This window comes from Caloenas nicobarica, chromosome 5 (genome assembly GCF_036013445.1).
Source record: "Caloenas nicobarica isolate bCalNic1 chromosome 5, bCalNic1.hap1, whole genome shotgun sequence".
NCBI lineage: Eukaryota > Metazoa > Chordata > Aves > Columbiformes > Columbidae > Caloenas > Caloenas nicobarica.
The window spans coordinates 6,153,805-6,178,605 of NC_088249.1; the positions used below are offsets into that span (position 1 = coordinate 6,153,805).

The 24,801-nt window shown below is 40.8% G+C and overlaps 2 protein-coding genes across 4 annotated transcripts in view; both read left to right on the forward strand.

Annotated features, from left to right (window-relative positions):
* HIF1A (hypoxia inducible factor 1 subunit alpha) overlaps positions 1–6,694 on the forward strand; it is a 34,348-nt gene extending 27,654 nt beyond the window's left edge. For both annotated transcript variants that reach the window (XM_065635812.1, XM_065635813.1), the window contains exons 14-15: positions 1,278–1,404; positions 1,564–6,694. In XM_065635812.1, coding sequence (XP_065491884.1) covers positions 1,278–1,404; positions 1,564–1,715 — 279 coding nt within the window. In that variant the 3' untranslated portion in view covers positions 1,716–6,694. The remainder of the gene's footprint in view (positions 1–1,277; positions 1,405–1,563) is intronic.
* Positions 6,695–10,319: 3,625 nt separating this feature from the next.
* On the forward strand, positions 10,320–22,398 carry SNAPC1 (small nuclear RNA activating complex polypeptide 1). 2 transcript variants are annotated; one of them, XM_065636398.1, is made up of 10 exons: positions 10,320–10,470; positions 11,120–11,279; positions 12,751–12,891; positions 13,347–13,451; positions 14,476–14,634; positions 15,085–15,159; positions 15,889–15,951; positions 16,925–17,060; positions 19,420–19,503; positions 21,378–22,398. In XM_065636398.1, exons 1-10 carry the CDS (start codon positions 10,343–10,345, stop codon positions 21,410–21,412), a joined length of 1,086 nt encoding a protein of 361 aa, XP_065492470.1. In that variant the 5' UTR covers positions 10,320–10,342; the 3' UTR covers positions 21,413–22,398. The 2 variants fall into 2 exon arrangements, with proteins under 2 accessions (XP_065492470.1, XP_065492471.1); XM_065636399.1 differs by lacking the exons at positions 19,420–19,503; positions 21,378–22,398 and adding an exon at positions 19,052–19,405.
* The last annotated feature ends 2,403 nt before the right edge of the window (positions 22,399–24,801 follow it).

Consider the following 24,801-nt stretch of genomic DNA (forward strand, 5'->3'; position numbering starts at 1 on the left):
GGATTTCTGAGTGGATGAACTAGGCCTTGCACACACACACAGAAGAAAAATTGTGATAAATCCAGGCTTATAACACATGGTATTCTAGGATTATGCAAAAACTTGCCACAACTTCTTAGCTGTGAGGAAGTGGGACTTACTTTGCAAAGACTGAAAATAAGTGAAGACGACAGTGAAATACTACTTTAGTTTTCTAGAAAATGGGAGAATGAGACAAGAGCAAGATTTGTTGTAGTAAGATTATGAAACTGATGATCCAAATCCTGATGCTGAAAAAGATATGAGCTGTATCTTTCTTAATATGAAGGGCTGTATTGCATTCATAATAAACAAAAACACCCACCAAATAAACAAAAAAAAATGAGTAATGATGTAGGTGACTGACCTTACTATGAACTGCAGCTTGTAAGTCTGAGTTGTTTAGCTATAACTTCTATTATACAACTGTCCTTTTGACTTGCATGGGTGTTCCAGAACCTGAAAACATATGTTTTTTACAATTTTAAGTGTTCATGATAATGGCAGCGTTCTGAAATACCTTTTCCTCTCTGTGCAGCAGTCAGTGCTACTAACAAGACAAAACTTCGCAGATTCAACTACTTTTGCCAGCAGACTTGATACTAGGACGGCATTTTTCCCTTCCATCCCATCTTTTTCAGTGGCAGCTTCTTCTTACTTATCCTGATTATATGGAGCCCTTAAAAGCTTTCTAATCTCTGTATCTTCTGTGCTGCTGTCAATATGCTAAGGAGCCGTATCTGCAATGAGTGGCTTAGGACTGCATTCCCTACAATGGGTCAGGTGGCTGGGTGGCAATAACTGGAGTGCCAGCAGAATTTACGTCTTAAATTTAGATAGAATCGACCTACCAAGGTTCCCGAATCTCCTGTCTACACTATTAATTCCAGTGCAGAAAACCATTAGGGACTGGAGTGAAAACCTGATGCTTACTCACACAAGAGCAGTGGTAATTAAATGGGTGTGTGTGTACATGTACACGCTAATCTTGAGTGTGGTAACTGATGATAACCAGCATTTAGTAATTATTTGCTGTAGGGGAAGTAAGGTCTTGAAATCTGATTCATTTTTCTTGTAAATAGTTTTCAAAGCCGGTGTATTTGGAAATACATTTCCCCCTCAGTTCTGACTGGAGCGCCCTTTCAATTGTAACAATGCCTACATTAGTAATTAGCGACAGGAGCTGTTAGTTTGGAAGAGGGATGTGGAGGCCTAGAAAGATACAGTATTCAATAAAGATTTATTTTATTTCTTTCTAGGGGTCTTTATTCCAGCAGACAGGTGACCGTGGAGGAAACGCAACACTTGCTTGGAAACGTGTAAAGGGATGTAAAACAAACGGTCATAACGGAGTGGAGCAAAAGACAATCATTCTATTATCGACTGGTTAGTATTGGCTTTTTTTAATGTGTAGAGGAGGGTGGATGGCGGCTGTGTGTGAACTGAGTGACAAAAGCATCCAAACTCGCCTTTATAAGCAATTTTGGAGGAAAGGTTAAGCCTGGCGAATAAAGTGCACTTTTTTTCCTTCCCCTCCCTCTATAGACATAGCAAGTAAACTTCTAGGGCAGTCGATGGATGAGAGTGGACTACCCCAACTCACGAGTTACGACTGCGAAGTAAATGCTCCCATACAAGGCAACAGAAACCTGCTACAGGGGGAAGAACTGCTCAAAGCTCTGGATCAAGTTAATTGAGCTTTCACAATACTTGTTCCTTTTTTGGACACTGGTGAATCATCACCTAAAGCAGTCTATTTATATTTTCTATATCTGATTTTAGAAGCCTGGCTACAGTACTGCACTAATTCAGTTAGTTCAGTTTTGATCCCCTTTCTACTTATTTTGACAGTCTTTTTAATATGTTCTTTATGTAACAATAACTCAAAACTATAGTGCATTTTTATAATTCTTTGGTACATACACTTTTATGTCCATTACATTTAAAACACACTCACAATAGCAGCTTTGAAATATGCACCTGATTTTAAAAAAAAAAAAAATATTTATTTTTTGGCTGGGGAGTTGGTCACCAAAACTTATCATTAGTGAAACGTCAACACAGGTAAAACTGGCAATACTTCCATCCTGCTCTTCATAGGTGGTTGGAAGACTTGTGCTCTCTTACTCTTTATGTTCAAATAAGTTTTTTTTATTTTAATAGTTTTTATAAGAAACAACAATGCTTTGCAGCAGTGCATTGTAGCCACAATCGCACAATATATTTTCTTAAAAAATACCAGCAGTTCCTCATGCAATATATTCTGCATTTATAAAAACTAGTTTTTAAGAAGAATCTTTTTTTTTGTTTGCCTATGAAATCATGTTTAAACCAGGATTATGTCATTATTTTAGTCACGTTGTAATATAAATTGTTCTTAAATGCTGTCTGCTTTTGACTTAAATGAGTGTGGTTAGTCAAAGGAAAGGCTTTATCTGGAAAGGGCTAGCAGCATTTTATTTGGATACGTTCTCAATTTAGAGAGAGTTTGATGTTCTTAAAGTAGTCACTTTGCCAGCTTAAAAAAAAAAATCCCTGCCTGTAGTTGTTGAAGTTAATGCTAATATTGTGTATGATCTTAAATCTAAATGTTCAGCTTACCCTGTGTGGTATAGGTGATATTTCAAGCAGATTGTAAAACATCTTGCATTGTTAGCCAAGTTTTATCTAGTACTTCATTGAGTTGCTCAGTATTTTGATGTTTTGGTTTTATGCACCTTGTTGCTATTAACATCCATATGTTTTCATGTAGATTTCAATAACTTGAATATATTTAGAAGCCTTTTTATTTAGAAATATATAGTTGTCACAAACATCTTATTTTCCTATATGTACTGTACAAAACCTTCATTCACTCATTCTTTTGCTCTTTGTGGTTGGATCTAACACTAACTGTATTATTTTCTTACATCAATAAACTATATGTGGACCAGGCCCCCTTGGGGAGTGTGTTATCTGAGAGAAATGAGATAATTTATATTTTTGTTAGTGGTTATTGTTCATCCATGTTCCCCTTTTAAAACTTAGAGCTGATTGGAAATCACTGCTTCCTTATTTTGATTGTAACATCTCCGCGTTAATTATTTGAGCCTATTCAGTACTGAAGTCTCCTAGACAGTGTTGTACTACTGCTCGCCAAAGACGTTAAATTTTTAAAAATGTTATCACACCAGTTAGCAAACTTGAAAGTGAGGAGATGGCATATTTGTGTTGTGTTAGAGTGGGAAGATTTTTCCTTATGAACAGCTTAAAGGCTCGTCTCTGGAAGATGTATCAAGGTAACACTGGAAAGCAGGAAAAAGTAAAAATTATGGGAGTGATCAATTAAAGATGGATTTTTATCACAAAACTGCATGACTAAATATTGAAGCTGGCACTTAATGATAAAGCTTTTTCTACATTCTTGTGCTGTTCACTCGGTATCTTTGACCAGGTGACTTTTCTCCTTTCCCTGTCATAAAACATGATGCTACTGATACAACCTTGTAATGTGTAAATAGGGTGAAGACAGTCTGTGCATTCTTCAAACCATTTTAAGAAACTTAGCTCAGTGTAAGACTTGGAGTGCCATGACAATTGTTTTGGCTTGTTCTGGAAACTTTAGTTTCATTGGACTCTTTTGAAACCAATATAATAGATTATATTGAGGGTGCTGAGGCATTGGAATGGGTTGGCCAGAGAGGTGGTGGATGCCCCATCCCTGGAGACATCCCAGGCCAGGCTGGATGGGGTTCTGAGCAACCTGAGCTGGTGCAGATGTCCCTGCTTATGGCAGTGGTGGCACTGGGTGAGCTTTGGAGGTCCTTCCAACACAAACTATTCTATGATTCTATAATAAGCTTAACCCATTTTCTAAAATTACTGGAGCACTTTTCAATCTGACACAACTGTATTAATTAAACTCAATTGGTAGCTAATAGTCTCCATTTAAAAAAAAAAAAAAGATAAGGCACTGGTAGTGGAGGATAACTGCATGCTTCTTATAGTTTGAGTAGATGTTGCGCAAATAAGTACAGTACCGGCTGTTTAGGGTCATCCTTTGTGCTCAGCTCTGCATGGAGTGACCCGAAGCTTCCATGAGATGGTGAGGAGAGCCCTGCAGACATGGGGAACGTACCAGTGGCTTCTGCTTTGAGCTGGCCTGGTGGGCTGTCCCTTCTCCTCCCCCAAGAGAAACTCCACACCTTCCTGCTTGGTGGTGGTCTGCTACTCTCTTGACCTCATTTTGGAGGAGCCTGACGTGTTTGGATCTGTCAGTTCCTCTTCAGTATACTTAAATTTAAGAGGGCTGCAATTTTTTGTAGAGAAAAGCCCGTTTTAAAAACAGGAGGAAAACTTAAGTGACCCATGTGATCTATTCTGGAATCATCCCTGGTCTTAATGACAGCAGCTGTGGATTTCAATGAGCCATGTTTCATGTAAGAATCTTCCCAATTCTCACATGGTTTATCATATGTAATAACACGGGGTAGCATTTTGTTTACTGTCCTGGTAGAAGTGACTGAAAGCAGCATTTAATGGAATGAACCGCAGTAGCTGTATTGGTCTACTCTAGGAAAAAAGAACACAACACGAAACCAAAAAAAACCCCACTGAATCTCCTAGAGACACTGAAGAAAGAATGGAAAAGTAATAGTAATTGCTCTGGCATTGTAAGAGCTTTGCTAAATGCAGATGTGAGTTCACAAAATCTAGAAGTGCACCTTCTAGCTGCTTTTTTTTGTGTTGGTTTTTCGTTGTTGTTGTTTTGGTTTTTGTGGGGTTTTTTAGACTATAGGAGTACACAGCCTGATTATAAACTTACTTTGGAGTACAAACTTCTAGAATACATTAATTTCTAAATGTTTTCTTAGCGATTTTGAATAATTTACTTGATGACTTGCTACCTTTTTAAAATGTTGAGGTGCTACATTCTTGCGTTTATTCTTCACCAGTAGTAAAGAAGAAACTGTAGGTAGGTACAGTGTTTCCTTCTGCATAGGAAACATGGTGGATTAAGTGGAAATTGATAAACTGGGGAGAATAACAACTTCCAGAAAGTTACTGTGACCACAGCAGTCATCAAGCCATGCCTTCTTCATGGCATAGCACAATTATTTTTACAAATGGATTCTTATTTGTTTTTATCATTAAAAATGCTTGTTAAAAGGTAAAGGAATTTTTAAACTAGTATTTATGATGATGTTGTTTATTCCTTTACCTGAAAAGGAAGTCCAAGAAGTCACTTCAATCTGCTGTCCAGTAACTTAGAATCATAGAATGTCCTGAGTTGGAAGGGACCCACAAGGATCATCGAGTCCAACTCCTGTCCCTGCACAGGACAACCCCACAGTTCACACCGTGTGTCTGAGGGCCTTGTCCAGGCTCTTCTTGAACACTGTCAGGCTTGGGGCCGTGATACCTCCCTGGGGAGCCTGTTCCAGTGTCCAGCACCCTCTGGGTGAAGAACCTTTTCCTAATGTCCAACCTGAACATTCCCTGGCACATCTTCCTGCCATTCGCTCAGGTTCTGCCATTGGTCACTAAAGAGAAGAGTTTGGCACCTGCCCCTGCTCCTCCCCTTGTGAGGAAGCTGTAACCACAATGAGCTCTCCCCTCAGTCTCCTCCAGGCTGAACACACCAACTTGCTCTCAGGTGTAACATACTGAGTAAATTAAGATAGCCTGGAGTCCAAAGTACACCTTCCTAACATACCTTCCTGTCCTGGATTGAGACAGGCTTGGACTGTGTGTTGATCTTTGAAAACCTTGGGTTGAAATAGAAGCAATTAGCTATTAAATTTCCTCTCCTGTTGTGTCTGTGTACCCATATTAAACTCCCCCCAAGTAATTATGAGTTACAGATTAAGGCCAGAAAGAACAATTAAAACTTTATATATAACATTGGTTGCAATTTCAAGCCTTCAAAGCTTATTTTGAATGAATTAGTCAACTTGGCTTCCAGTGAAATAAAAGTGTAGGAATCTATAATATCTGATGATTACAGGTTAAAGTGCTGCATATTTAAACAGCTCAACAGTGTAGCTAAAGGCAGAAATGTTGGCTGTGTCACCAGTATTCTCCGTCGTCACAGTGCTGAATGAACCGTTTTGTGGAAATTGTGAGAAAATGACCCTGGTGAACCAGGGCTGGATGCGCCCCAGGTAACCCATCTGTTCCTGTCCCCTCTGATAGCTGCTAATGCAGAGAACACACATCTCACTCAAATCTCACTGTGCTTATGCACATTATTCAATCTGTAATTGCCCGGCATGAAAATCAACATTTCGCAGGTCAGGAGGACTTTTTAGAAAGACCATTTTCGTAGAAATTCGTGAGAGTTGCGTATCTAGCTTTCATTAAAAATACCATTAGCAATTAAGCACTTGACTCTGGGGAACTGTGAGTTTTGATCCAAATTCTAAAAATGAGTTGTCATTTTCCTTCTGCTTCCCTGTTTACCTTGAGTAAGGCTTCCCAAGTTACCAAAAAGTTAAAGAGTTTGCTACTGGATTTATACAGTATGGTAGATTTTGTGAATAATAGCAGTATTCTCTCATGAAGAAGTGGTATATTTTAATGGAATTCTTTTTTTGGAACCAAGTACAACGTCTTGCAATTGATATTTCTCTTGAAACATTGACATCTTTGTGACTGTATTTCTTTTTGATTGTGTAACAGTATAAAATTCAATAAAATAGAGGGTTTGTTTCTAATTCGTGACCTCTGTGATCTTTCTGTTCATCCATTATCCCTGTTCTAAAAGATGGAGATGGCAAAATTGCTTTTTAAAGTGAACTAATTAACCACTATGCAGTGTAACTAAAACTCCTTTTACATGTTGGAGTCAGAAGTTTGACACCAGGCATGAATACAGTCTGTTTTCCAATAGCATCTATAAATTCTGTCTTGCCGTTACAGCTGAATCCTCTTCACCTTTGACACAATAGTTATCCCACCTGAATTAAGACAACTACATGCATGGACAAAAGAGGTTAAGCACACAATTTAACAAGTTGGACATTAGGGATGGTGTAGGCTTTCCTATGGGAAGATGGAGAAGGGAGAAACAACTACAGAGGCAGAGGGAACAGAGAAATTTGATGAAACCACTCTCAAGTCATCACATCAAGAATGCCCCCAGTAACAAAACAGAAACCAGCTTGAAGCCCAGATGACACCTCCAGGTGATTTCAGTTGCTGTCGGTACATGCAAATAACTTGACAAGAATTTGTGACTCTTGCTGTCTTGTTAAATCGATACCATTTCCTGTTGCACAGATTAAAAATTTCTTGCAATGTTTTTGCTTTGTTGGGAAGTCTGAAAGCAGAAGGCATGTGCAAGTGCTGCCACAGTAGAATATGAGCTGCTTGTTTGGTATTAGTGATACATTTGTACATTCAGAAGTTTTAATACACTATTTAATAAAATATATCCATGATTTAGTTCCATAAAAATCCATGAAAAGATGATTTATGGATTTATGTTCATATTTTCAATTTGAAAGTGTGTTCTAATACAATTGCACAAGCTTTTTTTTTTTTAAAAAAAAAAAAGTTGTACCATATGCAACTGGAAAAAGACCCTGATATTTATATCTGTGCAGGATAAATGGCTTTTTAACTTGCAACTTATAAGCTAGGAATTAATAGGGTAAACAGGACTTCATCCTTTTTTTTAGGAGTTAAGTTAGAATATACAGAAGATACAGTAACCAGCACACTCCTCCTTTTTTTTTTTTTCGTTTGGAAGACCATCTATTAAGAATTAAAATGTACTAATGAAAAATCTGAAGGAGCACTAGATGAAAATACACAATTTATCAAGAACAGTAGAATATAATTAGCCTAAGAATTGACAGTATTTCATTGTATATACCACAGAAGGGGGATTCTACAAAGACACCTTGTTGCTTTGTTTAACTCCTCTGCATTTTCGTTATTTACACCGTGGCCAAACTTTCTGCAAGGAAAGACTTAGCACTTAACACATGGACACAACAGCCTCATCCTCACTACATCTTATGTCATCTTAAAGAAAGTGTCATGATATGCAGCCCCATCTGCCTTAGGAAAAAAAAAAAAATCCATCTAGCATTTCTTGAAACACCACCTCTGAGATATCACAACACTCACTGCACACTTAAAATATAAAAATCAGAAAACACACTTAAGCTCTACAAATTCAGCATCACTCCAGAACCAAGCTCCTCTGTTCCTTTTAAATGAAGGGATAACTCCTGTAACTCAGGAGGGCTTGGCTTGACCCGTAAGTAATAACGAACTAGCTCCATGATGTGTCAGTTATTAACTTGCTTGTGCTTTGAATGCTTCAGCCCATTGGAGGGAGTGCATTATAACTGATTTCCCAACAGCGCTGGCATTCTGTTTCAAAATCAGTACAATCTGTTGAAGGCAGGAGCTCATACCAGCTGAACGGGGTCGCTGCCCTATGTCTCTAAACGTGGATTAAAATTACAGACGAAAATGCCTCCCCAAAATTTAAAAAAAAAAGGCCAAACCAAACCCAGCAGGTGCAGCTCTTGCCCTGCAGCTGCTAAAACCTGTCCAGTTCATACGTAATAGCTCCGCTAATGGTTCTGTTCTACAATCAATGGAAGCGGCAATCGGTGGTGCTTAAAGCCAACAGCTGTTTGATGGCCATTCATTTCCTGCTCATCTATAAAGACAGCTGAAGGTTGGATTCCAGCAACCTTTTGGGAAATATAATAAATAAGGAAAGATGCTTTTGTGCCTAAAGCATTGTGGAAGCGACCGTGATTGTAGGAGCTGACAGCCTGAAGTGCTTGTGTTTAAGGAGCGACCTTCGGATCAATTAGTTGATGTTAATGGTGAGTTGGAGAACATCACAGCACCAGAGCCAGCAAATTTAGAATTCATTTTCCAGCACATGATTATTTAACAACGCGAAACTCCAATCTTTAATCTGATCATGGTGCGAAACTCCCGCAGGTTTAAATATCCTCCTAAAGGATATTTAAACGCACCATCCCATGTGTATTCGCTACTTTCTCTACATGCCTTTTTTTCACCCGTTAAGGTTCCCCCCCCCAGAGCAAGATCCATCTCCCACAAGCCGAGTCCACAACCCACGGGTGCAGCAGCATCCCAGCGCTCTCCTGCCCGGCCCGGGACCTGCCTCTGCCCAGCCCCGCTCCCACGCACCGCAGCCCGGCCCTGGCCACGGAGGCGATTCCGACGACGCCCTGACACCTAAACCCTCCTGGGAGCTACGGAGAGCTGTGCGGTTCCCCGTGGAAGACAGAACCAAAACCGACTCCCTCCCCAAGAAAACACCTTGCGACCAGCCCGAGCCGGCGCTCGCTGCTCGCCCGCCGTCCCCCGCACCGCGGGTCCGTACTCACTGGGGGCACAGGGACGCTCCGGCGCCAGCGCTTCTCTCCCAGCCGCCTCGGGAGCCGCTCGCCCCTACGTGCGCGGCGGAGCGCGGGGCAGGGGAGCCCCCGCCGCCCGGCGAGGCCGCGCCCACCCACCCTACGTGCGGCTCGGCAGCCGCGGCCCCCTCCCCTCCCCGCCCGGCTCGCCCCGGCCGCCTACGTGTGGCCGTGCATGCGGGGAGCGGGCGGCACGCCGCGCCCGGGCTCACAGGGCGCGGCCGCCGGGTGAGCCCCTGCCCGCCGCGCTCGCTCGGGTGGAAACGGGGCTTCCCGCGGCTCCGCGCCGCTGGCAGGGGAGCAGCCGCCGAAGCGCAACCCGGAGCTGCGGGAGGGCCGGCGGGAGCCCTCCGCGGGGCACAGCCGGCCGGCGGCGTGGCGGCGCGGCACGTCCGCACGGCCGCGGAGCTGCGGGCGCAGCCGCGGTGCTGCCGGGCCCCCCTTTCCCTCAGCAGACCCCGCCGCTCCCGGGCATGCCAGGCCGGCGAGCTCGCTGTGCGGGCTTCTGCGAGGCCAGGGGTGGGGAACGCCGAAGCCCCCCGGGCATCCCCAGGCTCCCTGGGGCTCCCGTACGGAGGGGACTCCCTGGCAGAACCTGCTCCTTCCCGCCCAAACCCCCTCCTCCCTCGGGCTGCGCTCCGGGGCTGTCCGAGGGGCGCGCTGGCTGAAGTGGCCTCTGTGCCTGCGGACCGGGCAGGGACAGCAGGGACAGCCGCTCCCCCGGCAGACAGAACCAAGTTCCACCACCACCTGGGCCGTTCTCCGGTAGGGAGACCAGGTCTACCCCGCTCCCGCACAGGAGCCCGGGCTGCGCCTCCTGGCAGCGGGGAGCGCGCATGCGCGGGGGAGCGCGCAGGCGCCCTCCGGGCAGTTGCGGGGCAGCTGCGCATGCGCGCAGCGGCGCGGAGGGGAGCGGGCAGCGCGACGGGATGAGCGCGGTGCCGGGGCTGCAGGCGGACTGCGAGGAGCTGCTCGGCGCGTTCCGGGAGGCCGACACCGTCCGCTTCGAGCGCTTCGCCGAGCTGTGGCGGGAGCGCCGCTTCCACACCGTCTTCTAGTGAGTGAGGGCCCCGCGGCCCGCCCGCCTCCGGGCCGCCTCTTCAGCGGCCTGCTCGCCGCCGGCCGCCCCCAGCGGCACCGGGTCCGGCCGCCCCTTCGCGCCCCTTCCCCCGTTCTCCGCCTCAGGGAGCCCGTCTTCCCCCTCCCAAAGCCCGCAGGTCCCCGCTGCGGAGCTCGCACCGTGGTGGCACAGGGGACCTCGAAGAGGGGTGTCGGTGTGAGCCGGCCTGTCCGTCAGGCACAGGCTTTGGGAAGGAAAGGTTTGCCCGGCTGGCGTGTGGGTGAACGGCAATGAAGCATGGGTCCCTGCGTGATGCTGGAAATAGTGATTCTGCTTATTTTGTGCATTAGCAATGCGTGCGATTTGAACACTGACACCCTAGGGAGATTGATACAATCCCAAAGAAGTAAAAAACCCATGGTTTGTAGGACATTCCCTTTTTCACTTTTGATCTGGTTTAATACAGAGAATTTAATGCAGTACTATGAGAGCTTAACGTCTGGCTGTCCTTGAAGGCTTCTCAGAACTTGGGCCCTGTGATAATGTGTTTTAAAATACCTAAAGCTTGGTTCTGCATTACAGATTTTCTAAAACCTACACTTTTATATTTACTTGCTTTAATGTTCTTCCTTTCCGTTTACTCTAGTGGTAGAATAAGAGCTTTGGAGAGGAATAAGCTCACAAAGAAGACTTTAGAAGTGGCACAGCAGTACTTCTTGCCCCCGTACACTTTCCAGATTCGTGTTGGTGCTCTGTACCTTTTGTACGGGCTCTACAGTACACAGCTTTGCCAGCCAAAACAAAAGGTAATTGTTCTTGAGGTTTAATTCTCAGGAGGTACTAGGTGTAAGATTTATGTTATACGTCTGTCTATTTTGTCATCATAAATGGGTAGAGCATATCTTCTCACTTTTTAAAAATCAAAATATTTATAACGAGATGGTCCCTTTGGAAAAGGCATCCTTCCAAACATCTTTGGGTTTGAGAACTTATGCGGTGGTGACCAAAATATTGCTTATGCCTCTTAAAATGTAGCTACGGCCTCAGAAGTCTTGTTTGCCAGATGGGAAGCTCTTCTCTGTTCATAGATGAAGACGACTAGCTTTCAAAATGTGATCAGAGAATGTGCTCAGCAGCTGTGTGGAGAACTCTGATTACAGCCCCCTGTTAACCAGAAGTGAAGGTGGAAACTGTAAATAGATTGAGAGGCTGAATGCCTACATGATGTGCCTCCTTGCTGCTTTTGGGACAGGAAACCAGTATATAAAGCAGTTGGGAACTCAGTGCAAGAAGTGGTTTACTTGGAAACTGTGTGTTGTGTGCCTATATATGCACAGAGTCCAAATTCTTTAAATAACCTGAAGTTTAAGTAGTCTACAATGATGCTGTTGCATCTCTTAACTTCAGAGAAGTCCATACCTTTTATGGAGAAGAATTTAGGCAGTTTAAAACCACTGCTATATAGCAGCTGTTGGAGAGTACAGGAGTTATCAAAGAAGCTAACTCAGGTAGAGAGAAAATGAAATGGACAAAGTAAATGTGAGAAGAGGGAAAGCAAGAAATAAGGGAGAGATACTTTTATGAGCATTTTGCTGGCAGCAAATCCTGATACAAGTATTGTTTACTAATCATTTAATGAATGGGAGTCTCGTAGTGCATATTGTTTTTCAGACACTTTGGAATGTGAAGAATTAACTTTTTCAAATGTCAAAGAGGACTTGTGTTACATGTTACTGTCAAAGAAAGCCGCAGTGAGAATATTTGCAGCATGGAGGGTGTTGTTCTCTTCTCCCAAGTAGCAAGCGATAGGACAAGAGGAAATGGCCTCAAGTTGTGCCAGGGGAGGTTTAGATTGGATATGAGGAAAAATTCTTCACAGAAAGGGTTGTCAGGCATTGGAACAGGCAGCCCAGGGAAGTGGTGGGGTCACCATCCCTGGAGGGGTTTAAAAGACATTTAGACGAGACTCTTAGGGACATGGTTTAGTGCGAAGAGTTAGGTTATGGTTGGACTCGATGATCCTGAGGGTCTCTTCCAACTGAAATGATTCTATGATTTAACACAACAGTATAATAAACTTATCTGCATACAATTTTGATAGTAATAACAAATGTTACAGTAGGAACCTTTCTGTAGTTCAGTGATCATATGACATGTTACATCCTAGACATCCAAGTATTGTGTATAGTATAACATGACCCCAGTAGTCAGCTGAATTAATTTTTATTTGTTGAAATATGCAGATTGGTATAACAATATGTAACTGTTTTGTTGCAGATCAGAGTTGCACTCAAGGATTGGCCTGAAATCCATAAATTTCAACAGGATCTGATAGACTCTCAGCATTATGACGCAGCGTACATCTTTAGGACACTGCGACTCGCCAGAGCATTCCATTTCACGGCAATGCCAAAGCTTGTGAGTTATTACATTAATGTCATACTGTTTTTAATAAAATACCTCCAGCTTTCAATGACTGACAGTTCAGCAGCACTCATGTTTACATTTCAACACTGCCTCAAAGCTAAACTATTGTCTTACTTTCTGTAGCTAGGTATGTGACGTAAAACTTAGAGGATGTTTGCATGTAGCATGCTTCTCACCTGAAAGTACTTTTTTTTTCAGTATCTGATGTTCTTATTAGATTTGAGCTGTGTCTTAATTTGTGGAAGTGTCAAACTCTTGAGTCTGTGTGCAGGATTAAATTATTGATTAGGCAATAATTTTTGAAAAGTCCTGACTCTGAGCACTTGACAATAAAGCTGCATGCTATCGTCGAGGTGGTTTTATGCATCTCTCAATTGTTGGATATGCAGCAAGAATTTTCAAAAGAAGGTGCTGTTTAAATTACAAAGTGTTATCTCTTGCTTTAGCTGAACTACAGAACTAAGAAGAAGTTCCAAGAAAGTGAATGTAAAGAAGAATTTAAGGACCCAAGTAACAGAGTAAACAGCCTCATCACCAATGATGTTTTGGAGGTACAGTAATTTTTAAACTACAAATTAATTGCTAAAGGTTTTTTTGTTTTGTGTTGTTTTTCTTCTTCTGTTGTCCAAGAGCTATAACTTATTCGATTAGCACAGTCTTGTCCTTTGTAAGTCTTCTTATGGAATGCAGACTAGGGTAATAGTTGGTAATTTTATTGAACTCAGGAATGCAGAATTTAATTCGAAGAACTGTTAGTACTTTTTTCAATGCTGAAATATGCTTTTATATTATGTAGTTTTGCCTCAGTAAGAGGAGAAGAGTATAAATGGCTGTCACTTAGGCAAAGAAAAATAGAAAATATGGGTGAGGGGAAGCATGTTTGTTTTGATGGGTCTGCAGATTACAGCTGGAGACTTGATACTTGTGATGATATGAAGTTACATGTCTGCAAACTTATAGCCTTCTCTAAGCTTTATTTCTCCTTTTAAAACTCTGTTTTTTTAATATATAGTATGCGTTATAGAAAACAGAGTCGTTCAAGCTGGGTATAGGTCCTTATATTGCTCATTATGACTCAGTAGTAGATCTTTGTTTACAGGTTTTTCCATTTGCTGCTGGCAAATATATATTGTCAGTAAGGCTGACTACAGTGGTACAAAAATTGATAATCTGTGAAACGACCGGGTGAGAAGACTTGCTTCCTCAGAAGGAAGAAGTAAAATGCTTCCTCCAAAGAGGTGAAAATAGGCCACCATATCAGAATGAAACCTCTGTGAACACTGATCCTCAGTGTCACTTGAGATTTCCTTCTTCGTTTAATGTGAGATACTCTTTCTTCTTTTGTTGATTTGGTGGGCTGATGGGACAGTGCTAGGTAGCAGTACTGCTGGGCTCCCCAAAACTGAACTGATCTAAACAGATCCTGTTTCTAACACTCCTTCTAGTTCCAGAGTCTCCTTAGAATGGTTTGTATAACCCTGGTTTATTCATTAAGGTCTAAAATTGCTTTACTGCTAGAGTTTTTTTTGTTGTGTGGTTTTTTTTTTACTGAAAAGAGTATCTCTTTTATTTTAGGAACTAATGAATATTCATGACCACTATCAGAAAATGAAGTGTGTCATTTCGGCTGACAAATCCCAGCCAGACAAGGCACTGAGCTTGATAAAAGATGATTTTGTAGTTACTCTCAAAGACATAACTTTGGAACATCAGGAATGGCAGCAGAAGAGAATGGTAGGTAATATCAACCTTTGTGCCATGTGAACAGGCAAGAACTGTCTTTCTTGTTGTGATTAGCTCCAAACTTACTTTGTAAATCTCAGACTTAAGTAGAAGGATCTGTAACACTGAAGACATGGAATGAGTAAAACCTCAGGCAGATTTATAGTGTGGGGAGAAGGACATGAACTTGTGTGTGGTGCCGCCTCTGTGATAACAGAAGTGACTGCTGAAAGGTGGGCCCTGGAAGGTGTGACTTATAGGCAGTATCAGAGTGACCATAAGAAATACATCTGTAACACTTATTCGTGGGTCAAGGAAAGGCCATAGTTTAAAATCGATGAAGAAAATGTGTGTATGTGTAAATGTTTGTTTTGTTTTTCACAATTCTTGAATTTTAGCTGCCTTGTATATGGCAGACACTTGAAAAAAATATTTTATGTGGATTTTTTTTTTTTTTTTCAGAAATTGTTCATAAATGCTAAGGAAACTGAGGAAATAACAAACAAAAAGGAAGAAAGGACTTTGCTAGAATCAGAGGTAAGAAAAATGAACTTGTTTTCTATGTTGCACCAGCCAAATCCATTAGTTTATTGACTTCAGATAAAAGGCTAAGCAGCATCTGTCAAGGCTTGATAGTGTCAAAGTAAGTTCCAGGAATAGCTAGTGGGGCTGGTTTGCTTTGTTTGTTTGGTTTGGTTTGCTTTGTTTGTTTGTTTGGGTTTGCTTTGTTTGTTTGTTTGGGTTTGCTTTGTTTGTTTGTTTGGGTTTGCTTTGCTTTTAAATCACATTATTTTCCGTTAAGCTTGGAGCATTCGCTGCTGTGATAGCTCTTAGATGCTTGTAATAAAAAGTCTCTTTCAGGTAAGGAGGGGAAACAAATGTATTTTCTTGGCCAGACTCCTTTATGGTTCCTCTTTGAGTTTCAACTAAATACAATATTCTTTTTTATACTACAAAATTATTTCATCTTGTACTTATCTGCTTATTTCAACTTTGAATTTGAGTAAGACGTGAGGTTTCAAATTTGATTTTCTCCTCCTGGGCTTTGTGACAGTGAAGGCAACCAAAATTATGGTCTGACTTTTAAATGAAATTTTGACTCTTTTTTTCTTTATATAACAGTTTGGCATTCTAGTTATAGAACTAATTATAATTATAGAATTACAGCGGTGTGATATTGCTTAAGTGATTGACGTGATATATCATTTCGGTACTGCTATAATAGAATATGAAAACTTTTTCTGACTGATCTCTGTTTCTTTGCAGGGTTCTGAAAGAGCAAATGCACTGGCTAGAATCAAATACAGGTCTTACTCTGCAGTTGTTGAGGTAGGTGTAAAATATGGTGATAAGGATGCATTTATTTTTAAAGAATACTTTTAAGTACCGTTTTAATGTAAATGCCGGATCAGAAAGGAACGAGTTAAAATTGCACTCTATAATTCAGCCTTTGCATGTTATGTGTTTCCTGACACATTGGGGAAACCTGAAGCTCTTATTTTCATGTTAGATTTATGGAAACAGCATGCATATGGTCTGTGCTTGCGGGGTTTTAATTTACAAGGTATTTTTGGATGTCTGTCCTCCATTTAAGTAGATGGAATTTTAAGTAGATGGAATAAAAAATACTTGTGAGGTTAATTGCTCAAGTTCGTTGAAGCTTAGGTGTTGGAATCTCTGAAGATGCTTGCGAAAATGGAATTTGAGGGTTTAAAGTTATTTGGAAGATCTTGGAAACATTGTTTCAATAACTACTACTTAAAAATACTGTTCATTTGTCATCTTTTATGGCAGGCCTGTGAGAAACATCACAACTTTCCTTGTTTATTAAAATCTCTTATTCGAAAAATGCATTGTAAAAGGAAACAGAGCCCTGGAATGTCCAACAGTCCAGACTTGTGAATATGCAGTGATATCATTTTCTAGGCACATAAGCAAAGTATGGCAGTGAGAAGGCTTTATGGTCCAGCAATTTTCAGAAGTGTTCCTTTTGCTTGCGCATCTCAGTGTGCAACACAGTGTAGGCTGATGCCAGCAGAGAATGGTTTGAAAATAAATGAATGTTACATTACCTGATTTTTAAGTGAAACACTTATTAAATCATACAAGTGCATTGTCCTGTTAAAACTGAAGAGCAGTAACCAGTGGGAGTCCTCCCTCCCCTTCCATCCCTTTTCCACCCTGACATGGAAGTTGCTGGTTTGGTCTTTGCTCATTTGTGAAGTACAGGGTGACATACTGTAATATCTGGCTGTAGAAGTTTAGCTTTTTCGTGTCGTTCATACGTATGTTTGGGTTCTAGGCTTCCAAATCAAGAAGACATCGTCAAGTAAAATTAGAATCATCTGAATCGGGATCCAATTATGGGAAATCTCCAAGTAAAAAAAACAGTAGGAGACCACAGCCAGCAAGGAGAAGAGGTTCTTTGGAAATCAAAGGTATTTCTCCATTGCATTCATGAACCTGGAGAGACTGCAAAAGTTTATCCATTGCTTTGCTAGATGAGGCAGCTGGGTTAAATTTTACTGTTGATCGGTGGACGTAGAAGATTAAAGAAATGTGTCATAATTGAACCTTTCTGGTCTGTTTTCCACTGTCTGGTCAGGTAGAAAGACAACATGAGTACATACAGTTTATTGTAATCTGAAGTCTCATACATAGTCCTGCTTATTTTTCTCTGGAAAGGTGTGAGCTTGGAAAAGCACATTCTGTTGGCAGTGTCTTAATTTTTCCTATTGCCGTATAGCAAACATACTGGAGATTAAGATATGAGTCTATTTCTTCTTCTGACAGATAGATTCTACTTTTGAAGCTGTATCATTTTGATGAAATTCAGCCTATCTGATAATTTTAGTAGTTCGTACTATCTTAATGAAATCCAAAGTAAACCTTGCCTGTTTCTATTCTGGTCCCGATCTCTTCAAGGAATATCTTCAGTATTTCTGAAGCGAAAATGCTATTGATATCTTAATGACAATGATTGCTCTGTAAGACGTAGTACCTGCACTGTGGCATCAGTCACTCTCCTTCCATCTGATATTTGTTATTTATTTTGTGCTTTTGTTACTGAAATTTTTAGTATTTCTGTGTGAATGCAAATACCTTGTCAACAACTCAGGTAGTTTCAAAACTCTTTTCAAATTGTTTCCTTAATCTCAGTATTGCTATTATTACATTATAACAGTTGTAGATTTGTTTAGTTTATAGCTAGACTTTTCCTGTCTTAACAGAAGGGGCTTTTTGTACAATCGTGACTTGTTTTTTGTGGTTCTGTTCTGTAATTCTGCTTTATTTCTCCTGAGCATTATAAATTTAGCTAGGAATAAAAGCAATTTTAAGGAGAAAACTTTTTAAAAGCAGGTACAGAGTACTTATGCCCAGACTTTGGGACCTTTTTTCTTACTTTGAAATGCACCCTGGAAGGAAATACCTTTAACTACTTGTAGTCAATATCGTTCTGTTTTATCTCCACTGATATAAGAAGCATTGGGATATTCCTGTATGTGCTTTGTGAAGGCCGTTGCTTAATGTGGTCAGAAAGAGACTTCAAACTTTTAACAAGAAATATTATGGAATATTATATCTCCCCTTGAATGCTGTGGAGAGGATAGAATTTTGTGGGTGATAAAAACAGCTGCCTACAGAGCAAAAATACATACAGAGAGAACAAGCACAAACAGAACGTAACAGAGTGAGGTTATGGTGAATGTTTTTAAAAGTAAGAAAATTGGCCTGAGAACTCCTTTCTCCCTCAGACCAGAAGTTTTTGTAAAAAAATTGACTTACCTGATCCAAAGCTGCTAAGTTAATATCTTTCTCACTTCTTTTATTTGTAAAGTTTGCTGAAAGCATGATGCCGAGACCAAGAACTTAAAGGATAGCCTTTTCTATGGATTCTTGTTGTATGGCGTCATCATTTATGTTAATATATCCTGAAAGAGATCAAGTCTCAGAACTTGAGGACTGATTCATTTTGATGTGCGATAAGTGTGAGACCTGGTGTGAGATCGAAAGAGGAGGTGAGGAAGGTGAGGGAGATCAGCCGTTTCATATCTCTGGAGAGATCCTGTCTGGTCTTGCTGATCTTTGGCATAGTTAATTATTTTACTGTCATAGCATTTATGTCATCTGGCTTGGTGCAGTTTTACTTTCTAGGTATTTGCACATCTCTGCTTATGCATCTTTTTTTTCTGTCTTCCAAGACTTTCTTTAGATCTCTGAAAACATGGGAAATTACTTTGCTGAAGGAAATTGTCTTTCTGATATTCAGCTTTTAAACTGATAGAAGTTCCTCTGCAATTTAAGTTTTTCATTTACTAATTATTTATTAAAGGTTAAGTGAAATTGAACAGGAAAAGAGTTTTGAATGAACTTTTTGAAGACAAGGATTTGTTTCAAAGTTCCAAACTCTGTTTTCTGATTTACTCAGCTTCTGATGGAAAAAGTTATGGAGAAAATTCATCCCTCTTGAGAGGTGAGCATTAGGCAATGTTGCTTTTGCTTCACTTAAAAGCGGTAGATGAAGTGTTGAAGAGGAATAAGGACATTTTGAATTATCTCTGGACTGAGTTGCTGATTAGCGTGCTTTAAACTTGTAGTGTTAATTGCTTGTGATTTGAAGGTGTCTTTAGTGAGCCATATGAAGGCACTGTGAAAGAGGTGTTTCTACACAGCTTTTGACTAGAAAATCAAGAGCAGGAAGTGAATAGTCTTTTAACTGATGGACCTGGGATGTAGAAGCAAAAAAAAAAAACCAAACTGACATTTTTCCCTAAAAAAACCAAAATCTATCTGCAGGTGAAGTGCAAGTGCCAAAGGAAACTGTTACTCAGCACATCGGCATGCCTGTAATCACAGAAGAAGATAACTCCGATGAAGAAGGTACAGTGTTTGAAATTCTAACAAACCGGTGAATTGTTGTTCTACTATGCTGTGTTTTTCTGAAACTAAAACTGGTATTTGAGACCATATGTTGCTGCCTTGCAAAAGCTGGGTTAGTTTGTAGCCTGTAAATCGTTGCATGAAAATTGAAGCTTTGCTCTGAGACTTTGTTATGAGCACACGCATGGTGGCAGAATCCTGCGAGTCATGTTTTTCTACGTAGATTTGATTATAGCGTGTTCAGAGTTAAAATTGGTCTAGTGAAAAGGAGACTTACTCTTCTGTAATACAAATTTGTCTTGAAGAGCTTCAATGTATAGAGAAAAGTGATATTTTTCAGTCATTCTTCTGCTTACAGAAGCTCGTAGCTCTGGGAACTTAGCGTAACCTGCGCTCAAGGTCAGGACAGCCCTTGCTGCCTTCACCTTTGTGGAAGTGAGGGGATACAGAGGTTTCTCTTCCAGCCTTAGTTTCAGCTGGGCAGTGCTTCAAGGACTAATTTCCAGTAGACATGGGCAGTCATAGCGTCCTCTGCTATATTAGAAGTTGTCTGGTGTAGTCGGTGTAGGATTCTGGGATCCGCAGCAGAAGAGTGGATGACTTTGCTATCGCTCGTTACTGGAAATAATGTAATTTTAATTTGGAAACAACGGTGAAGTAGGTTTCTCAAGGCTGATGGTAGAGTTGTTCTACAGCAGCATCAAATGTATGAATATATATAGTAGGAATTGAGATGTTAGATGATCTTGAACTGCTCTGCAACTCAGAAGCTTCAAGCTCTGTTCTCAGTATTGCTTGAGGAGAACATAAGCACCATGGAACAGGCATTGTATAAAGAAAATGGCATCTTCTTTGTCTTGAGGAACCTTATTTAGCTGTGCTCTGGGAGGAGCTCCTTTGCTGCCATGTCCCAAACACGGGCAGCACTCCTGGGAGAGGAGTTGGCCAGGTGAAGGTGTCATTTCTACCAGCAGTTCCTAGCTGGTCTAATTCTGATGGGTCTTGCTTATGTAGTGGAAGGCAGACTTGATAGACCAGAAGTCCTGGTTTTTAGCCTGAAAATCAGGATTTAATTAGGTTGCCTAAAGTGGGGAGCAAAGGGTTAAGTACAACTTCTGGAAAGCTTTAATGACATAGATGTGTGTGAGGAATATATATATCTCTTGCAGTTAGTTTACTATCCAAAACTGTATGTAATGGAAGGATATTTCATACAAGGGAGCATAATCACTACTAAAATACACTTGTAGTGAGGTAGCATATTTGTATTTGCTCTCTTTAAAAGCAAAAGTTCATCTTGTAGTACTGAAATGACATTACGTTCTCTGATAGCCTTAGTTGTAGACAATGTGAATTCATTCTATTTTAAATAGCTAGATTGAAGCCACAATGGTGCATTTAATATTGTACTTTATTTACTCACTTCAAGCTGTTGTGGACAAAAAAATTTTCTAAATTGGGAACATTCTCCATTTCTCACAATTTACCAGCAAATTCTGAAGCATTAAAAATACTCATAAGCAATCTGTTCCTGTATTTTGTGCTTAATTTTGTGAGCATTCCATTTACCAAATTCACAATAAAATCTTAGAGGTGTTCATGAGGAGCAGAAAGCTCTCAAGATTTAGTAAGTTTTGAAGCACAATATTTTGTTCACCAACGGAATTTTAATTAATATTTTGAATTATAGTGTGCTATAGAATCTAGAAAGGTTTTTTTCATATTTTAAACCATGGGGAGAGGGATTGGGAGGGGATCTCAAGAGCTCATCTAGTTCATTCCCTTTGCTGGCAGAATTAATTCTACTTTGATCATTCCTGTGAGGGAGGATAGATTGAAAAGCTTGTCAGAAAAATCTCTTTATTTCCTTTCAGGAGTATCTCTCCCCAAGAGGAAAAGAAGATGTTAGAGGCTCCTGTTGGAGAAGCACTAACGTGAATTTTAAGGACAAAATGTAGATGTCAGATGTGACACAAAGTGCTTGTTCTGGATGCCTTTGAACGTACAACAAGAAGTGGCTGGGACCAGAACTACAGGTGACACTGGGATACTGGTAGTGACTGGTTACCTGACCTGTCTCATGGTGCAGCACCTGGTGCCTTTATTCACCTGGCAGATGATTCTTGTGGGACACACAGTTGCTGTGCCCTGTCTGAGATGGAAAGAAGATGGTTGTATTTAGTTTGCACAGTGTGAGTTATCACTTGGAACTCATGCTGATTGGCAACGATGCTTTTAACTGAGACTGTTAAAAGAACAGCTCACAAAATATTTGCCTGTATGAGACACGTTCGGAATCTTTTACCTCTGAATGTAAAGTAGGGGTTATTGACTGTTTAAAATTAGTACAATAAATTATTTTTCACAGTTTACTTACTCCATTTTCTAGTGTGCAATGTCAGCAATGTTTATCATGGTTTCATCCCACAGATGTGGGAAATGAACGTGGTGCTAAGCCGTTTATTGTACTGTCGCCAGCATATCTGGTATCATTGGATATTCGAATGAAGACATATAATGTGCATTAAATTCTCCAGATGACCCTAAGCTGTTCAAGGACTGGAATTCAAAATGGTCGTTATAAACTGGGGAGGTGATGTGGAAGAAGTGGGTATGGAAATAAACGTGAAGCTCAGTCCTGAGTCCAGGTACAAAATGCAGAAATCATTGCTAGGCAACAGTGCTGCAGGAAAAGCAAACAGTCACAATGTAAGCTGGACTATTTTCTGTAAACAATAACAAGCAGCAGAATTGATGTCATTGTTCAGCCCTGTGAGGCTGTAGCCTTAAACACCCCCTTCTGAGTACGACAACCCAATAAAAATGTGGGTAGTTATTCTCCTGGGTGTTTTCTCCAGTTGATTGTAGCTGTACTACCAAGAAAGGCCAAAGGAGTGGAGATGTCTTCTCCTACAAAATAGAAATTTGAAAGTATTTTTAACACAAAAGGGGCCTAAAGTGAGTGAATTAGTTTGGTAGTGTGACTATCAAAGGCCAAAGGAATTGAAGTGCCCTTACCTAAAGAAGAAACACTAAGTGGAAATATAAATGATTTGAATATAAAATAGGCGTGTATTAAGCACATTAGTTGTTAAGTAGGAATGGGCCTAAATGACAAACAGATAAGACACTGCAAAAACTAATAAGCACAAGCATTTCACTCAAAACCTTGTTAATGGGAAAAGAGGAAACACTATAACGAAACGTAAACCTCACTGTGTAGTAGACTGAACAATTGAATATTCTGTTACCAGCACAAACCCATTCTGCACATTTCTGCTCCTAGTTTTTTGATAAGCTGATACAAGAGACAAAGAGACTGCATAATGAAAACTTAACCAGAATTTTGGTCAGTATTGTCTGCTCATCTTAATGCAGGGAGGATCCTGTTGGTGATAGTGCACTTGCCAGTGCTGCCAGTCCCCGCTGCTGCCGTGGGTCCGCAGGCTGACAGAGCAGCTGGCTGGTGTGGTGGGCACCAGTGTAGGTGCAATAGGGGAGCGATTTGGAGATGGGGTACAGTGGGGTACTTGAATCTCTTCTTGGGGAAGGCCTGGATGGCTGAGAAAGATAGAGATGGAGAGTTCTTTCTAGCAGATATTGGGAATACAGCTTCAAATTAATCATTTCTTATGTGTGTCTGCACTTCAGAAGTTGCTTAAGGATGAACTTCACAGCCCCATCCTCTTCTGCTGTTTCCAAGCACCGAGGTTAAGCTACGTCTTCCAGTTACATGGTATTGGGTTCTTCTCTTGAAGAGAAGCTTGAAAGAGATTTCTGTTTCTGTTTCTCTCTGACTTGCAGGTATGTTTCTCAAGGAAGTTAAAGATTTGACACAGCTACAAAAGCTCATTTTTCACTTTCTTGACAGGCTGTTTTCAGCTAAATTATTATTATTCCATATGTATGGCATAAGTTTAACATATTTAAGGAATATGTTTAATACTGTTCCCTGCAGTGGCACTTTTTCATGATGTGATGGTTTCGTTTGCCTCTCCTCGCATCTTGGAACCATCCCAAGAGCTGAGTAGGAGAATCGTTCAGAATTTTCAGTGTTCAGTGACATGGTTTTTCCTGCCCACGCTTCTGAAAATTATTTGCAAATCAACATCAGAAGCATGCAAGGGCTTGACTAGGGACAAAGGTGGCTGCAGTCAACTAGCAGCTATTTTAATATTTTAATTATGAAAGCAAGGGTTCTTTGTTTATAAAATTGCGTAGATGTGCAATGAAATTTTTGCTTAAGGGTAGACTTACAACTGCTGACTACCTGCAGTGGTAACATTTCAAAATGGTAATCCTGAGAATTTAGAGGCAGCTGTAAGTAAAGTTTCACAATGCTGGTATAATTTTTTTTTTTTTTTCAATCTCTTGCTGCAGCCTGACGGGCAATTACAGGCTTTGAAAAACAGGAGAGGGACTTCCTAAAATGCTTCATTGAAGCAAGCAGCTGTCATAAAACAAAACAAAACCGAACAACAAATACCAAACCCACAAAAAACCAAAACATACAACCCACCACCCCAACAACAGTACATTTAAACTTCCAAGAATATTGTTTTCTAGTATCTGACTGGTTATATCCTCTAATACAGTAGTCAAAGGCTGCAAGAAAACTTCATCTCTGTAACTCCCAGCTGACTGAGGAGTGAGGCAACATGACAGTGTGTATCTGGATGTTGTCGCAGTTTCTGCAAATAAATTAGAGAAATAGAGTTTGGCTGAAACTTCTCCAAGATGGGTGTATGACTCACTGAAGAACGACATTCATCCAATAGTCCTCACTGTTTCTTTGGCAAAGCTAAACCTCAAAGTGGAGTTTTGAACTAGTGCAATGCGATGTTTACAAGTACAGCGTGGGTGATGAGAACCAGAATAAGCTTTAAACACTTAGAGGTGACATCAGTTTAGAAACTGTTTAAGTGGAAGACATTTTCCAGTATAATTTTTATTCTAATAATGGGAGAAATCAACAAGGTGTAATTAAGTGAAGGTAGGTACAAAAGGCTGCACTTGGAAGAACGGATTAAATGCAAATAGCAGCTCGGAGATGCTGGTCCAAGCAGCTGTTGTCCTTCTGGAGGGTTTTGCAGCCCTGGAACCAGAGGTGGATCAGCAATGGGGGGGTGATGTGAAAAGTTCCCAATGCCATGGGTGGCAGTGGTGATCTGTGTTGTGTACAGGTTGGGGAATCTGTAAACAGCATCTCTAGAATAATTAAAGAATCCTAAAAAAAGGGCAACAAAAAGAAAACAGACGGCAGGAGATTTTAGTTTGGAAAAGAAAGGGTTTGATAGT